Source organism: Lathyrus oleraceus, chromosome 4 (genome assembly GCF_024323335.1).
Source record: "Lathyrus oleraceus cultivar Zhongwan6 chromosome 4, CAAS_Psat_ZW6_1.0, whole genome shotgun sequence".
In the NCBI taxonomy this organism is placed as follows: Eukaryota; Viridiplantae; Streptophyta; class Magnoliopsida; order Fabales; family Fabaceae; genus Lathyrus; species Lathyrus oleraceus.
In genome coordinates, this window is record NC_066582.1 from 278,128,959 (window position 1) to 278,148,322 (window position 19,364).

The 19,364-nt window shown below is 38.7% G+C and overlaps 1 protein-coding gene across 1 annotated transcript; it reads left to right on the forward strand.

The window, feature by feature from the left end:
• The first annotated feature begins 12,385 nt into the window (after window positions 1–12,385).
• Window positions 12,386–13,921, forward strand: LOC127137097 (uncharacterized). Its single transcript, XM_051063585.1, has 2 exons — window positions 12,386–12,401; window positions 12,615–13,921. Exons 1-2 carry the CDS (start codon window positions 12,386–12,388, stop codon window positions 13,919–13,921), a joined length of 1,323 nt encoding a protein of 440 aa, XP_050919542.1.
• The last annotated feature ends 5,443 nt before the right edge of the window (window positions 13,922–19,364 follow it).

A 19,364-nucleotide genomic window follows, 5' to 3' on the forward strand; every position in this document is an offset into this window, starting at 1 on the left:
GGTGACATCGCCTTTAAGGTAACAAATAATTCGTTTAACAGCAAGCCAATGAGAGTCCAAAGGGTGTGCCATAAAATGGAAAACTTTATTGACTGAATAACAAATTTGTGGATGAGTAATTTTAACATACTACAGGGCCCCCACAATAGACTTGTAAAGAGAGGGATCAGAAAAATAAGTCGACCCAGTTTTAGTGAGTTTGGTACTTAAATCCATAGGAGTAACTGAAGGAGAATGGCGATCCAAAACGCAGCGGAATTTAAAATTTCCCCTTTAATGATCCTTACGAATGGGCATGATCAGTGATAGAATCGTTACCTCTTATGGCGATCATGAACGTTGAACGATGGCAACGCCTCTACTCAGTCCACACGAACGGGTTCCTTCAATCTCAGTACTAGCTGCTATGAATAAAGACTTTGAGTGAGAGAGAGAGAGAAAAATGAAATTGCAAGAGTGACAATGCTTCTACCCAAGGGTTCTATTTATAGAACCACTTGAGTAGGCTGCAAGCTAAAAAGCCCACTCAAGTGTATATGGCCCATATCTTATAATATGCCATATACACTTAAGGGCACCGTACATTACGGTATTCCTTAATTAATCTATCTCTCATCAATCCGTCCTTTGTGTGTGACCCTATAGGTTTTCGCGACATTGGTAATTATATTAAATCACGTATTCAACATAATAAACAGTGAGCGGTATCTAGCAACACATCACTGTTATCCAAGACACGAAAATGTCATGTGATCTGACAAATCCTTCTGTGATAATAATTATGTGTATAATTACCCTTTTGCCCTTATGTCTATATTGAACACAAGGCATAGACAATGGCATCCTTGTCCAGTTCAATATTGGGCCCATAGACATTTATCCTGTTATGCAGGATGGGCAAATTCCATCTAGGTCACTCATGTCCCTTAGCATGCGTCGTGGAGTACCCATCAACTGTCTTTATGGTCATCCAGTTACGGACAATGTTTGATCAGCAATAAAACACTCGACTCTACATCTAGGGTCCATAGTGGTTTCAGGTCGAAGGGTGGTATACACCATTATCACCATGAGAATAACTTATGACACTTTGCATAACATTCTATATATTATTCTCATAGCGGGTCAATCCCGTATAAATATTACTCTTAATATTCATACCTATGTTTAAGACTTGATAACTCTTTATCCATGATCCATGAGATGTGATCATCAGCCTATAAACATAATAGTCTTCATGCTTTAATGTTATCCCACTTCACAATAAAGCTTGACTACGGATACTTTAAGAATAGTGTCATTATGTTTAATGTGATCTCATGATTAAGTCATACTTGATACATTAAACGGACTAGCTATTCTAGGGACTTTATTAAACAAACATAATAAAGAAAAAGCCTTTTATTATTAATAAATAATTCGATACAAGTACCAAAAGTATTGGCCTCTAGGGCTTACACCAACAATCTCCCACTAGCACTAGAGCCAATCAGGCATACCCCTAATGCCCATAGATCTAGTATGGCCATCATGCTTCTGCTGCGCAAGAGGCTTTGTCAGTGGGTCAGCAATATTGTCAAGTGTAGGTACTCTACATATTTTCACATCTCCTCTATCTATTATCTCTTGAATGAGGTGATAACGCCTAAGTATGTGTTTGGATCGTTGGTGAGATCTAGGCTCCTTAGCTTGTGCGATAGCACCATTGTTATCACAATAGAGACCAATGGGATCCACAATGCCAGGAACTATGTCAAGTTCACTAATGAACTTTTTGATCCAAACAGCTTCCTTTGCTGCACTTGAGGCAACAATATACTCGGCCTCGGTTGTAGAATCAGCAACTGTATCTTGCTTTGAACTTTTCCAGCTCACAGCGCCACCGTTTAAGCAAAACACATAACCAGATTGCGATCTAAAGTCATCCTTATCTATCTGGAAGCTAGCATCGGTGTATCCAATTACAGCCAGTTCTTCCTGACCTCCATATATCAAAAATGAGTCCTTAGTCCTTCTTAAATACTTAAGGATATTCTTGACAATTACCCAGTGAGCATCACCAGGATCAGATTGGTACCTACTCGTTGCACTTAAAGCATACGAGACATCTGGTCAAGTACATAACATGGCATACATGATAGATCCTATTGCAGATGCATATGGAATCTCATTCATGTGATCCCTTTCTTCCTTAGTTGAAGGGGATTGTGTTTTTGATAAACACAGACCATGTTGCATAGGTATGAATCCTTTCTTGGAATTATGCATATTAAAGTGTCTCAGCACTTTGTCTATGTATGTACTCTGACTTAGGTCAAGCAGTTTTTGTGATCTATCTCTATAGATTCTGATTCCTAATATATAGGCTGCTTCACCTAGGTCCTTCATAGAAAAGAATTTCCCCAACCAAGACTTTACTTGTTGCAGGGTAGGGACATCGTTTCCAATGAGTAATATGTCATCTACATATAATACTAAGAAAACGATCATGCTCCCACTAACCTTCTTGTAGACACAAGGCTCATCTTCGTTCTTGATGAATCCATATTGTTTTACTGTTTCATCAAAACGAAGATTCCAGCTTCTGAAAGCTTGCTTCAATCCATAGATTGACCTTTGTAACTTACATATCTTTTGGGCTTCTTCTGGTATGTCAAATCCTTCAGGCAGTGTCATGTACACGTCCTCAAGAAGATTTCCATTAAGGAAAGCAGTTTTGACATCCATCTGCCATATTTCATAATCATGATATGCAACGATAGCAAGTAAAATCCGAACAGATTTAAGCATTGCAACTGGTGAAAAGGTTTCATCATAGTCAACCCCATGAATTTGTTTATATCCTTTTGCAACCAGTCTTGCCTTATAGGTGTGTACCTTACCATCCATGTCAGTCTTCTTTTTGAAGACCCACTTGCATCCTATAGGGTTAACTCCTACATGAGGCTCTACCAAGGTCCAAACTTGGTTTGTGTACATGGAATCCATTTCAGATTTCATGGCTTCTAGCCACTTCTCAGATTCGGGACCAGTTATAGCCTCTTGGTAGGTCACAGGCTCATCTTGATCCATGAGTAATACATCACCTTGATCTGTTATGAGATATCCATATCTCTCAGGTAGGTGACGTATCCTGCTTGATCTACGCTGGTCTTGTTCTACTTGAGCAGGTTGCTCTTCCACAACTACTTGTGTTTCCTGCTCTAATTCCTCCATAGGTGTATCGATGCTTTGTGATTCTTGAATTTCTTCAAGCTCTACTTTCCTCCCACTGATTCCTTTGGAAATAAAATCCTTTTCTAGGAAAACTCCAGTTCGAGCGACAAACACTTTGCCCTTAGAAGGATTGTAGAAGTAATACCCTCTTGTTTCTTTAGGATACCCCACAAATAAGCATTTGTCAAATTTGGGCTCAAGCTTAGTTGAAATTTGTCGTTTCACATAAACTTCGCAACCCCAAATCTTCATGTAAGACATATGTGGTTTCTTACCACTCCATATCTCATATGGTGTCTTCTCAAACTTTTTGGATGGAACACGGTTAAGTGTGTAAGCTGTTGTCAATAGTGCATGTCCCCAAAAGAAGTTTAGAAGATCGGCGTGACTCATCATGGATCGGACCATGTCTAACAGGGTTCGATTTCTTCTCTCAGATACACCATTCCATTGGGGTGTTCCAGGAGGAGTAAGTTGGGATAGAATCCCACACTCTTTCAGATGGTCATCAAACTCTAGGCTTAAATACTCACCACCTCGATCTGATCGAAGAGTTTTAATATTCTTACCTAGTTGGTTTTGTACTTCATTCTTGAATTCCTTGAACTTTTCAAAGGACTCTGATTTGTGTTTCATTAAATACACATAACCATATCTACTGAAATCATCACTAAATGTGATGAAGTACTGAAAACCTCCTCTGGCTGGTATGTTCAGTGGTCCACATACATCAGTACGTATGAGGGCCAAAAGATCTTTAGCTCTTTCACCTTTTCCTGTGAATGGAGACTTTGTCATCTTTCCAATTAAACAAGATTTGCATGTCTCATATGATTCATAATCAAAGGAGTCCAAGAGTCCATGTGTTTCTCATTTATGTGGCCTAATCGACAATGCCAAAGGTAAGTTGGATTTAACTCATTAGGTTTCATCCTTTTAGTATTAATGTTATAAATAGGCATTTCAAGATTAAGGACATATAGTCCATTGTTCATTTGTGCAGTAGCATAGAATATATCATTCAAATAAATTGAGCAACAATTGTTCTTTATTATAAATGAAAAACCAAACTTGTCCAAACAAGAAACGGAAATAATATTCCTGCTAATTGCAGGTACATAATAACAGTTCTCTAACTGAATTGTTAAACCACTAGGTAAAGTCAATACATAAGTTCCTACGGCTAAAGCAGCAACCTTTGCTCCATTGCCAACTCGTAGGTCGACTTCACCTTTTGCCAAATCTCTACTCCTTTTTAGTCCCTGCACATTGGTAAAAATGTGAGAACCGCATCCAGTATCTAATACCCATGATGCAGAAGTACATAAATTAATTTCAATAACAAAAATACCTGAAGTTGAAGTCTCTACTCCATTCTTCTTATCTTCCAGGTACTTTGGGCAGTTTCTCTTCCAGAGTCCGGTCTTACCGCAATGGAAGCAGGTGCCTTCTTTTGCTATGCCTCCACTAGGCTTCAAAGCAGCAACAGTGGGTTTGGGTTTGACAACTTCCTTGCCTTTCCCTTTATCACCCTGCTTGGTGGGCCTCTTGTTCTGTCTCTTTCCATTTCCGATCATCAGAATGGATTTCCCTTTTGACTTTAGATTCTGCTCAGCAGTTCTTAACATGGCTAGCAGTTCAGGAAGATATTTGTCCATATCATTCATATTGAAATTTAGGACAAATTGACTGAATCTATCTGGCAACGATTGCAAGATCAAATCAGTCGCAAGTTCTTTTCCGAGGGGAAAACCCAATCTCTCAAGGTTTTCCACATACCCAATCATCTTGAGCACATGGGGACCTACAGGGGCTCCCTCAACTAACTTGCCTTGAAAAGGGCTTTTGAAACTTCAAACCTTTCATGCCTTGCTTGCTCTTGATAGAGCATCTTCAGATGTTCGATCATATCGAACGCTGCCATGTTCTCATGTTGCTTTTGCAATTCTGAGTTCATGGTAGCTAGCATGAGACAAGCAGTTTCATTGGCATCATCGACATGCTTCTTATAAGCATCTCTTTCTGCCTTAGGTGCAGAACTAGGAGGTTCCTCTTCAGGAACAGGTTTCTCCAAGACATACAACTTTTTATCATGTTTGAGGACAATCCTCAGGTTTCGGTGTCAATCCAGAAAATTTGTCCCAGACAATTTTTCTTTGTCAAGGATTGATCGCAAGATGTTGTTAGAGGTGTTTGTTGTCATGGTAATCTACATAAGAATTAATGAAAATATAAGTATCAATAACATATTTAATTAGGCCTTTAATTAAATATGCTCCCACTATTTTACTCAAAACAAATGACCCTCACCATTTGATTCGGAAAATCCCGTTGGAAGATTTTCTAGTGGGTCGAGATCCATATTTCACTTCGTTTTAAGTCCGCGTAGACGGATTACACAAAACTAGGTTATTTATGTAAGAACTCCTTCTAATTGTATCTAATACAACTCTCGAATATTTTAGTTGGGTGAATAACTCCTTATTCCAATCCATCACATGGATCATTTCCAACTCTTGCTTCTAAACATATATAATCTTATTATAATTTGTTTAGTTAAGTTTGACCCATTGTTTTAACTGTTGGATATTACAATTATCCCATCGCACCGTACTAATATAGAACATGCACCTCGCGTAGGCGAAACCTATATTATCCGATACTAGTCTTGATGAGTGTTAAAACTTGGAAAGCATAAACTTAATATTTAATTTGAGGGAATTTGCAAATATTCTGATCTCACCGGCTTATTTATCATATAAATCGTCTCTCACATGCATCAACATACATATATAATGAAACAATTATGGCCCCTAGCGCAATTGTTCTCCTAAGCCAATGAGAGAACCTAAGCTAACCTAATAACGATCTAAGCTTCTCCAAGCAAGATCCTCAAGGTTGTCCTCCTTTGGCACTGACTTCTTTGCTTTCTTCATAACATTACTGTAAGACCCCAATTTTGTCCCTGAGATCCCTCATGGCATCATATCATAGCATTGCATAGCCTCAAGGATCTCTGAGCATCTTGCCTTCCTCTCCTTTGGGTGGGGATCTTTTGTGAGTGGTTCTAGATCACCAAGCATTGCTTGCATTGTATATCATTGTTTTTCTTGTTTAATCACTAACCAAAAGCACCAAAAATATGTCATCTAACATTTGTTTTTTGCAGTCTAAGCAAGCACAGGTCAAGACAATTCAAGGTTTTCCTTTGTACAGGAGGTGATGGTATTCTCTTGGTATGAGGACCACATGTCTTTATTTTGAGCTTATATGAGCTAGAGGTTCATTTTGGAGCAAATTCCCCAAGTGGTTGAAGCTCAAATTCATCAGGCATTGTCAAGGTCATCTGAGGACCATATAGTCAACTGTACAGTCAATTGAAGGCTTTGAGGTGTGGGAATTGATCTGAGACATCCCATTCATGTTCAAACAAGGCTTATTCATCATTACAAACATCTATGTTGAAGAATTTGAAGCCAGTGCAAAAGTTTCCCAAAATGGCAAGTTTTTAGTCCACATTCAACTTGACTTTCCAACATCAAAGAAGCTTCAAATGAATTTTTGGTCAACATGAAAGTTGAAGATCTTTCTCTCCCATTTCCAAAAAGTCCAAGATCATGAGCATCTGATGAATGGTTAAGAAGATATGATCCAATGATTGCCAAGTGTGCTTGAAACTTCAAAATGCCATAACTTTTGATCCAAAACTCCAAATTGAGTCCCTCTTTTTGCAAAATGCTTCTTGTGACCTATATTTTTCCAAATCCATCATTGCATTGCATGAAATTATCTCATATAATCATTTTCCCATGCATGTTCATTTTGGAGGGAAAATGGAGAATTTGAATTCTATTGATCATACATGAAAAATACCAATGCCATTGTGTTCATGAGCTGATTTTAAGTGAATTTGAGCCCTCACATGGCACTGTTCACGTGTGCTTTCACCATGCAAGGGTGTTTTTGCTAATTTTGCCATGCACCTCATTCTCACTAATCTTCCATTAACCATTGCCTAATTATCATTTGAGGGTGATTAGTACATGGTATATAAGCTTAAGCATAACAGAATTTTGAGAACAATCACATTCTAGATCTAGATTTGAGATTTCCCTCCAATTTTTCTCTCAATTGAAACTTCAAAATTCTTCACATAGCATAGCAATTTTCTTGCATATTCTGGTTTATTGAGCATTGTTGATGAAGAATCAAGCATTGATTTGAAGATTTTGGCCAAGATTCAAGCACATCAAGCTCATGAAGATGAACATGGTTTTCTAAAATTCAGCAAGATCCAGTACATTTCAAGCCTCAATTTCTACATCAAGCTTCATAACAAGAGTAAGGGAGAAGATCTGGACACTTTTGATAGCTTGGATCCATGATTTCATCATTCTGCTCTTCAAGAGGTTAAAATTCAATCATTACCTTTCTTCATTTTATGCACATGATATTGTAGATCTTTTCATGCTGATAATCCTGATGCTTTTAGATTTTAAAATGGATGAATATTGATGAAGTTGCATTGATTTAAAGTTTGATGTGCAAATATGTTTGTCTTTGATCCGTCCAATTCATGGAGAGTTAGGTTTAGCTTTTATGATATTTAAAATCCTCGCGACGAGACCTTTCCAACGGTATATATTTCATAAATTTCTGAAAAAATTTCGTGAGCGCCGCCGTGGCTCCATCGGAGAAGACAGTGGAAACCACCGCGCTCCGCCTCTGGTTCTTGGCCTAGGGTTTGCTGGTTCAAACATGTCGTTTCACTGTTAGCGCGCCCATAGCCTTTGCGTCTTGTGTTCGAGTCCGTTCCATGACATTTCTAAAAATCCATTTATTTTTTCCATGCCTTAAGCGTTGCGTTTTGATGCTAAGCGCTTGCAACCTGAGTGTCCATGGTTCGATTCCTGGCCGTGTCAATTGTGATTTTATTTTTTCATGCGCCTTGAAACCATACGCTCTTGTGTTCGATTCCTAGCGAGCGATATTTTAATTTTCCCACTGAACTTTATGCTGAGCGCGCTGTTAACTGGCATGGCATTGTTTCGAATCCTGGCTTGATGCATTTGCTAATTTCCATTCACATTAATATTTTCCACATGTTTCACATTTATTTCATTATTTTCATCAATTTACAAAAATCATAAAAAATAGAAAATGTGTCCAATTAAATCCAATTTTTTTCCTACATGATCATTTGAATGTCTATTATTTTGTGATGCTGATTTCTTGATTTTATCATTTTCTGGATTTTAATTGAGATTGTGTGTTTGAACATGTATGCAAAGTTACCATGCTTCATTCAATTGATTGTGAAATGCTCATTAATTGTCCAATTACCATGAAATTTGATATGTTGATTCCTAACATGTTTCTTGATTTTTGAGAATTATTTTGGCATTTTTAGCATTTTCCATCTCTGTTTTAGACACATGGATGTATGGTGTGACAATGTGTGTCACACAATTTGATGTTGCTCTTGTTCATTTTCATATACATGTCAATTGAGCTTTTATGATTCCAATTTTTTGCATGATGCTTGTGTTTAACATGTTGTATGCACATAAAAAATTTCATGATCATTTGATTCATTTCTGTTTTAATATGGAATTTCTATCCTTGATGTCCAATTGTGTGCATTGTGATTGCCTTTGCCTTATCTTGTTTATTAGATGGCTTTGCTTGTTGATTTGGATTTGATCCTTTTTAGGACATGTTCTTACTTGTTTAAATGTGCTTCATGTTGAACATCAATTTCTGTTTTGACTTTTTGCTTTGCCTTTGACCCTAGTCTTTGCACTAGTGGTTTGTACTCACCGATTGTGTTTGTGTTTCAGGTATTAGCACTAATGATTGGTATGGCCTCATCATATGAGTTGCCAGTTACTTTGGTTAACTAACTTTGATTGTGTTGTAGGTCCTTTGGTGGTGAACTCACTTGATTGATTGCCTTTTAGGATTTGCTTTGTGTACATATTGGAAACCACTGTTGTTGTCTGTTGGTTGTTTGTCTGAATATCCTACTGATTGTTTTGACTTTTGTACAGGTACCTTAGTAGCTTTTAGCTCATTACTTGAGCTTTGCTTTGCTTGTGGTTGGTATACCACTTAGGTAACCTCTCTAACTCCATGTAGTCTGGAAGCCCTGTCGTTTCTTTTGGTAGGCATTTGGCTGAAGTCCTCCTTAAGAGGCAATGTTTGTGATTGTTTATTTTTGTGCTAAAGACCTCCATGTCGAGGCATGTGACTTAAGTCCTCCTAAGTGAAGAGGAAATTGGCAGATAGAAGGGATTTGCAATCAATCCCCTGCTATTCAGTTGAGTCTTTCATTATGCTCGCACTACGTGCTGAAGCTTTTGAATAAACACCCAAAATCTTGTATAGAGTCAGTCATGTGGAATAGGGTCCCTCATTCTGGATCCCCACACCTTCTTTGATTCAAGCTCACCCAGGCCCGGGTTAAGAGCTATGAGGTCTAACCCTCATTACCTTTCATCTGCTCACCCTGACGATCAATGTCAGTGGTTAAGAGCCTCAACACCCCTTACAGTTTTGGCTTGTTTGTCGAGGTTGATATGACCCCTTGACTAAAGCCCAACTTTGTCTGAGCCTTTTGCTTGTGTATAGAGTGTGATAATTGATTGCTTGTTTGCTTATTTGTGCATCATTCATATGTTTGCTTTTCATGCATCTTTGCTTGTTTGTGGAGTCAGATGTAAGACCATTGATTGGCTATCTGTTTCCTGTTTCTTTTGTGGAGTCAGATGTAAGACCATTGATTGGCCATTTGTTTCCTATTCTGTTTTCTTTTGTGGAGTCAGATGTAAGACCATTGATTGGCTATCTGTTTCCTATTTTGTTTTCTTTTGTGGAGTCAGATGTAAGACCATTGATTGGCTTTCTGTTTCCCAACTTGTTTTTGGAGTTGGATGTAAGACCATTGATTGGCACTCCGTTTCCAGTTTTGTTGTTCTCTTATGAGACCATGCTTATTTGCTTATTGCTTTGTGTTGCCTAATTCCAAAGGAACTTACTTGGATCATTTCTATGATCTCGAGAAAGCAACTCTTATTTGTGGCTTTGTCCCTTAACCCTTTTGTGCTTAACCTTGAACCTTATTTTCATCTTTAACCCAAACCAGAAAAACTTTTGTGCAAACATTTTCACTTGTTTTCAAAACTAGAAACCTAGGCCTTATGCCTTTGATTTTCAAACTCTTTTCACTAATACTCATTGTAATTGAACTCTAATTCATACTTTGACTTCATTTTGTGAATACTTCTAATTGGTTAATTCAACCCACTCAATTGCTTTTGTGGCCCTTGTCCACTTCTTAATCAAGTTTTCATGCATTAGCCATAGATCTGAATTATCTTAGTGGTTGATGTGAATCTCACCTTTGTCCTTAGTGATCGAATTGTAAGACTTCCATGCTTATTATAGGGTATAATCCCTCACTAGCATGTTGAAGCTTTTCTCACATGGTGGACTTGTGGTTGTTCAGGTCGAGTTTTCTCCCTTTGATAACGAAAGACCTTAAGGCTTTTTGTTTAAAATCAATCCACTCACTTTTTGGAAATCTTTTAGCCGAACTACGAGGTTTAGATCCTTATCTTTATGAAAGGTACGTAGGCAATGGGTTCATCCATTCAAACACAAAAATAACTAACTTGTACATTCTTCTCTCATCTCTTCAATCAATGTTTGCATAATAAATATTTCATAAACAATAACAATACAACAAGTTGTGAAAAGGGCTCCCTAGGAGTACCTAGGATGTTGTGGGTGCCTAACACCTTCCCATAGCATAACCAACCCCCTTACCCAGATCTCTGACCCCCTTTTGCTAGTTTTGTTTGTAAAACTTTATAGGCTTTTGTTCGCTTTCTAGCCATTCCTTTGGATAAATAGAAGTGCGGTGGCGACTCGACTTTGTATGATTTACCTTGGATCTAGTTAATATTTCCAATGGTGACGAATACACCGCTACAGAAAAGTGGCGACTTCACTGGGGATAAATTTTCCTTGGTGGGTTTTGCCTACTTTTCACACTTGTTGTATTATATTTGTTTATGACATATTTTTGGTGCAATTTGGGATTACTGTATTGATTGTAATGTTTGAATTGCTTGATATATCAATTGCCTGCTTGCTTGGTGATCTCTGTGAGATGAGTTCTATACCCGAACTCGAGTGCACCTTAGGATAGGAGAATGGCATAGTCTCGTCGACTTGTGTGGAGTTATTCCTTAGCAAGTTGACTTGTGAGTCCATTCACTTGGTGGAGGTCATGTTGGAATCATAATGTCACACAAGTCATTTGTGGTTAGGCATTACTCTTTCCAATATGTGCCTTAGAAGCCAAGGACCTTAGTTTACCAAGCCCATCTTGGCCTTTTTTTAGGACGTAGTGCGGAGGTCGTTCAGATGTAATATCTGATGCGATTGTTACGCGATACTACACTCATAAGAGTCTCTCTTGAGAATATTTTTGGAATACGAGTATTCGTTCCTCCGATAATATTCGAAAGATGGGATGATGACTATGGGAACCTCTGATAGAACATGTTCGGCAGGTTTAAACCCTAGTACACTCCCTTTGGGTGGTTCTTAACCGAGACTCCATGCTCGTGACTCACAACAAACCCGTGATTCATGGTTGATCCGTTCACACATCCTTAATATCAATGGAACTTGGGTGTTGATAAGGTGTAAACCATAATCCACCAAAATGGATGATTGATACTACCTCCGTTCCTATTTGTAAGAGACAAACATAAGAAATCACACAAACCAAGGAATATTTTTTTTAATTAATTTTTCTGAAAAATAAACTTGTACTTCCAAAAATACCCCTAAGTTAAACATTTAGTAGTATTAATGTTATAATTAAGCCAAATGTTGATATAATAAAAATTGGTCAGCATTTATTCTATCCAAAAATAATTACAACAAAAAAATTGGCTTTCCACATTCTCATCGTGAAAAATTAGATGCAAATTAAATTTCCCTCTATTTTTTTTATACATCTTCCCACCAAATTTTAAAAACCAAAATAATCTTCCCACCAATTTTGGTAGTATATTTGTCTTTTTTATATAAAGAGAGTTGGTGTTTCATTTCAATCATACTAGAAATTTAGTTTTCATCTACTAGAATTAAGTCCATGGCAGATGAAAATGGTGAGCAATCTCTTTATATATTGATTACTGTGTGACACGTTAATATACTTGGCTAACATATATAGTTATATGCATGGTAATATACATGATGATATCCATTAATATATTTATACACTACCATTTTTCTTTTAGTTTTTTATTAATTTGATTGAGCAACACATATATGAAAGTCCACTGTGTGTTTTGATTATACGTTTTGATGATTTATTGCAGAGTCGGTGATAAGTGAAAGTTCTAAAAAACGGGGTTTCCTGAATAACGAAGATAGAAAGGCTATATGTCAAATATTGCTTTGCTCTAGTGATGCTAATGGAAATCTAATTGGAACTGGAGTAGTAGAACGGGTAGCGGCATCATACAATGTTCATAGAAGTGTTATTTATCGCATATGGAAACAATTAAAGGACACAGGTAATGTTTGTCATAATAGAACACAAAATTGTGGAAGGAAACGAGTTCAATTAGATTTGGAGTTAATGCGTCAAGTTCCATTATCAAAACGGTCAACCTATCGATCTCTCGCTTGTGCTCTAAATATTCCTAAGACATCATTGGTAAGGTTGCATAAGGTCGGAGTGATACGACGGCATACAAACACACTTAAGCCTTATTTAAAAGAGGATAACATGATTGCTCGTTTAAGGTTTTGTTTGTCGATGATTGACAAAAATAGCTTACCTCATGATCCGAAGTTTATTTCTATGCATAATATTGTGTTCATCGATGAGAAGTGGTTTTATATTACCAGGAATAAAGTTACTAATTACTTGCATGTGGATGAAGAAGAGCCACATAGAACCTGTAAAAGCAAAAATTTTATAAGTAAAGTTATGTTCTTATGTGCAGTAACTAGACCAAGGTTTGACAATGAAGAAAATGAGACATACTCTGGAAAAATTGGTATATTTCCTTTTGTGTATGAACAACCCGCAAGAAGGAGTAGTGTCAACAGAGTTGCGGGGACAATAGAAACAAAGCCTATAGCTTTTGTTACAAGAGAGGTGAACAAAGCATACTTGATCAATAAAGTTCTACCTGCCATTGAGAACATGTGGCCAAGAGAAGATGTAGGGAAGAAAATCTTTATTCAACAAGATAATGCAAGGTCACATATTAGTAAAGATGATCCGGATTTTTGTCGTGCGGCAAGTGAAAGTGAGTTTGATATTCAATTGACATGTCAACCCCCTAATTCACCAGATTTGAATGTCTTAGACTTAGGCTTTTTCAATGCCATTCAATCTTTACAGCAAAAGGAACCGGTAAAGTCAATTGATGAGCTTGTTGGTGCAGTTCAAAAAGCATTTGATGAGTTTTCTACTGTGCAATCCAACAAAAATTTTAGCACTCTTCAATCATGCATGATTGAAATAATGAAGATAAATGGATCTAACAAGTATAAAATTCCCCATATGAAGAAAGACATGCTATATAAACAAGGTGGCATACCGGTTCAAATGAGTTGTGATTCTTCACTGGTACAAGAAGTCACTGAATATCTTCAAAATTATGATTCTTAATTTTTTCTTTTACATGGAATGCAATATTATAAGAATATTTAATGATACTGCAATATTATAAGAATATTTAGTAGTGTTATTTTTTGGAACGTTATATATACTGCATGCTTTTTAAGAATTTCCAACTATATACTTCATTCTTATCATTACTATGTTCTATTCTAAAAAAATCTATTTTTATTAAAAAAAAACAACAATAGCAGTAACATATGAAAAACAATAGAAATAAGGTACTACTCGTTAATTATCACAAACTGCATCGTCAAAACAACACTCCATGGCACAAACTGCAAATGTTTCGACAGACTATATTTTGGTTCATAGTGCAAAACAACACTCCATGGCACTTGCAGTTCATTTTCATAATTATATTCTATTCTAAAAATTCAATTTATATTAAAAGAAAACAACACAGTAGTAAAACAATAGAACAAAAGTTACTCATTAATCATAACAAACCGCGTCGGCAACTTTCGAAACCGTTTTATCGCGATCATTTTTGCGGTAACAAACCATTTCTTAAAACCATAATCATAATTCATGACATTTACATTACATTAGATTCCATAGAAATATATTTTGAGCACATTCATAGCCTCATTCCTCAAAGCTTCACGTACATGGTCGAAGCCATCTTCTTCTTCCTGTTTAACATTGCTATTTTCTTCTGCTTCTTTTTCTTCCTGCTTAACACTATTATTTTCTTCTGTTTTTTCTGCTTCTTTTTGGTGCCATGTTTTAAGCTTCTTTCTAATCACTGGTTGTCTTCCTTCTTCCTCACTCTCGATATCCGATTCTTTAACAATATCGCTACCTTGGTATGGATCCTCAGTGTTGGGGAACCTATTCAAATCAGAATTTTGTTTCACTTTTCTTTCATGAGATTTTTCAATCTTACTTTCATAGGTGTGATGAGAGTTCATACTCATGGTTTTCTTTGAAATATGAGTAAGATACTCGTAGTAGTTCCCTCCTTTATAACCAGTGGGAATTTTTTTCCCTCCAAATCATTAATATCAATGGAAACTGAATAGGTTTGGCTTTAGATACCCATTATGTGTATGGGGAATATACATAGCACGTTCTTTTCAAAACATTAATGCCCAATGAATAATAAATATTGCATTTTGTTTACTAAGGGTATAAATGAGATTTCTCAATTAATAAAATTTAATTTTATAATGTGTCTCTTATAAAAAGGACCAAAAGAAAGTTACAATTTGTCTCTTACAAATAGGAACATAGTATTAAGGATGGTTGAGCCGTTCGTATATCGTTAATATCAATGGAACTTGGGTGTTGATAAGGTGTAAACCATAATCCACCAAAATGGATGATTGATATTAAGGATAATATGAGTCATCCCATGACCTTTGTCTGGTGTGCTTTGCTTGATCCTTGAGTGTGATTGTTGCATTCATGCATTCATGCATTCATCTGCATCCATATCATCAGCAAAAAGAAAATTTTCAAGGAACTTAAGGGGTTTATTTGCAAAATTTTCAGATATGGAAAGACAAAAAAGGCATACAAAGAAGTACAGCTTCAGACAGCCTGATCTGAAAGAGTTAAGGAATCTAACATCCTATGTATTAGATCCCTTGGGTTTCAAAGCTCGTTATGGGAAACTTCTTCCTCTTCTGACTACTCAGGTTGACGAAGGGTTGATGGGTACTTTGGTGCAGTTTTATGATCCTCTGTATCATTGCTTCTCTTTTCCAGAATTTCAGTTGTTGCCTACCCTCGAGGAGTATGCTTATCTGGTGGGTATACCGATTCTAGATCAGGTGCCGTTCAGTGGCTTGGATAGTATTCCTACTTCTCAAGAGATCGCAGACTTGTTGCACATAGATGAATCCTTGGTTAAAGATCATATGACTACCAAAGGTGGAATTCAAGGTCTCCCTTCTGAGTTCCTCATTGCTCAAGCTACCGTGTATGGGAAGGCCATGAGTGAGGATGCCTTTGAAGCCATATTTGTACTTCTCATCTATGGATTGGTATTGTTCCCCAACATCGACAAATTTGTGGATGTGAACGCTATTAGGATCTTCTCTGTTCTTAATCCCGTTCCGACTCTGTTGGGTGATACCTATTTCTCTTTGCATCTGAGGAATGCAAAGGGTGGTGGCGCTATTGTGTGCTATTTGCCTCTGTTAGATAAGTGGTTTATTTCTCACTTACCTCAGACGGTCGCTTTCAAGGAGAACAAGGGATGTCTACGGTGGTCTACGAGGCTTATGTCTCTCACTAATGATGATATCTCTTAGTATAATCGTGCATATGACGGTGTCCAGATCATTGACTCTTGTGGTGAATTCTCCAATGTGCCTCTTCTTGGTACATGTGGTGGGATTAGCTACAACCCTATTTTAGCACGTCGTCAGCTTGGGTTCCCCCTAAAGGATAAACCTAATAACATTCTGTTAGAAGGTGTGTTCTTTCAGGAGGGTAAAGATCCCCAAGGCTTGAAGAGAAGAATGGTTCACGCTTGGCGCAAGATCCACAAGAAGGGTAGAAATGAGTTGGGTCCGAAGAATTGCATAGCTTTGGAGTCATATACTGCTTGGGTAAGGAAGAGAGCATCTGAGTATCTCATGCCTTATGATTATCCGAGACCTACACCTTTGATTGTGGCTGGGCCTTCAACCCTCCCTAACCGAGGAGTAGAGGAGTTGAGAGACGAAGACCTTTCACGTGCCTGGATCCGTGAAAGAGAAGAGTTGCTTCAGCAAATCAAGGAGAAGGATGCTCTGATCGAGTTCCTCAAGCATCAGGTCATTGATGATCCTGATGATGCCTGGACTTCTTTATTTCCTCAGTCTTCCAAGTTCTAGAAAAGGAGGTATGACAGACTCGCCAAAGAGAAAGCAGATATGGAAGCAGCATATGAGAGAGAGGTTAAGAGGCTTCGTGCAGCTTATCTTCCGGCATCCCGAGCTTCTAGGGATCCATAGGATGTTTATTTTCCTTTTCTCTTGTAATGATTGACAATGCTGTACTTCTTTCTCAAATATATTTGATGAGATATTTTCCATATGCGATCAAAATGCTTAATATTCAAAATTTGCAAATAATACCCTAAAGTTCCTTCGAAAATAAAAACAAATCATGTGCACGAGCATTGCATGCATCATTTGCATAAGCAGGTGTCGTTTTCAGCCTCTGGTCTTGTGGTCTAACTCTGTGCTCTTCAATTATTTTGAAGACAAGCTGACTCATCGGTACTACACCAGAGCCAACTCTTCCAGATTGATGGATCATCTTGAGCAAGAGAACCGTGAGCTCAAAGAGGAAGTCGCCAGACTGAGTGCTTTGATGGAGTCTTTCCTGACTGCTCAGAATCAGTCGTCTCCAACACCTGCAACTCCTCCCCAGAGGACAGTCATTTCTGAGATTGTCTCCTCTACAGTGCCTGCTGCCAGTGCCCACTTCGTGCCAACAGCCATGCCGTCCGGGTTTCCGTGGGGGATGCCTCCTGGCTTTATGCCTGATATTCCTGCTCCAACGTTTGCTTTGATGCCGGCATCTAGCCCGGTCCTTGCTATTCCTCCTCCTGTCGTGCATACCGCTCCTAGGGTAGACGACACCATCTATCATTCTGAGCCGTCTGAGGGCCCAGATGTTCATGAGAAGATGGATGCGATGAATGACCAATTTCTTGAGCTGCACAAGGAATTGAAGAATCTTCGAGGAAATGACCTCTTCGGCAAATCTTCTGCCGAGCTTTGTTTAGTTCCTGGTGTCAAAATTCGTGTCAAATTCAAGGTCCCAGACTTCGAGAAGTACAAGGGGAACACCTGCCCTCTCAGTCACCTGGTTATGTATGCCAGGAAAATGTCTACTCAAACGGATAATGATCAGCTACTCATTCATTATTTCTAGGACAGTCTGTCCGGTGCTGCACTACGGTGGTATATGAGTTTGGACAGTGCAAACATCTGTTCCTTCAATGATCTTGGCGAAGCCTTCGTCAAGCAATACAAATACAATGTGGATATGGCTCCCGATCGAGATCAGCTCAGGGCCATGTCCCAGAAGGACAAAGAGACATTTAAAGAGTACGCCCAGAGGTGGCGAGAGTTGGCAGCTCAGATTGTGCCTCCGCTGGAAGAGAAGGAAATGACCAAGATCTTTCTGAAGACCTTGAGCTCATTCTATTACGAGCGGATGATTGCTAGTGCTCCTTCTGACTTCACCGAGATGGTGAACATGGGGATGCGACTAGAGGAAGGAGTCCGTGAAGGACGTCTGACCAAAGATGAAGGCTCTTCTAGCAAGCGATATGGGGCGTTTGCGAAGAAGAAAGATGGAGAGGCACATGCTGTGCAATCCCATGTGAAACCCAGAAAACCCTCTATGAGGAGGAAGCTTGTGTGCTCAGCCAGCAATCAGCACCAGGTGGCTCACATAGCACCTGTCTTCAGAGATAACCAGCAATATCATCATCAGCAACACAATAATCAACAACCACAGCAGCAGTATAAGCAACAGCATCGTCCTCAACAGCAGGCCTACCAGCCTCGCAACAGTAATCAAGCCAGTACGAGTTATGAAAGGAAGAAGATCACCTTCGATCCGATTCCTGTGTCATATGCAGAGTTGTATCCCTCTTTGATAGAGCGGAAATTGATTATTCCCAGAGACCCGCCAGCTATACCGGTCAACCCGCAGTGGTGGTATAAGCCTGATCAGCATTGTGTTTATCATTCGGGTGCTCCCGGCCACGATGTGGAGAACTGCTTTCAGCTGAAGACTAAGGTTCAAGACCTTATGAGATGCGGCATTCTGAGCTTTGAGGACGCAGGTTCTAATGTTAAGAAGAACCCACTGCCCGAGCATGGGAGGTCAGTTAACATGGTTCAGGGCTGCCCTAGCAAATACAAGGTCAAATATGTTAGCCATATTCGACAGTCATTGGTGGAGTTGCATCGTCTACTGTGTAATTACAGTCATCTGGAGCATGACCATGACAAATGTCGTATCTGCTCTGTCAACCGTCTAGGTTGTCGCCAAGTGCGGAAAGATCTTCAGGAATTGCTGGATGATGGGACCATCGAGATCCTTCAGAACAGAAATGTTGATGAAGACGAGCCCGAGGTTAATAAGATTTCTCATGTGTTCAGGATCCCTGAACCTGTTGTCATTCGATACGATGGTAGCAAGCAGAAGGTTTCTCCTTACCTGATTATCAAACCTGTCGGTCCTGTGCCTTATTCTTCCGACAAGGCAATCCCATTCTGATACAATGTCGTTGCTGTTGAAGATGGGAAAGAAGTGCCCCTGCCGTCTCCTTCTGTTGTGAATATTGCTGATGTCAGTGGGTTGACCCGTAGCGGTCGTGTGTTTTCTGCACCCCCGAAGCCTCAGGCTGTTGCTGACTCTGTTGAGCGTCCGGTTGGGAATGCTGTGAATTCTCCGAACCCGACACTTGTTGTTAAAC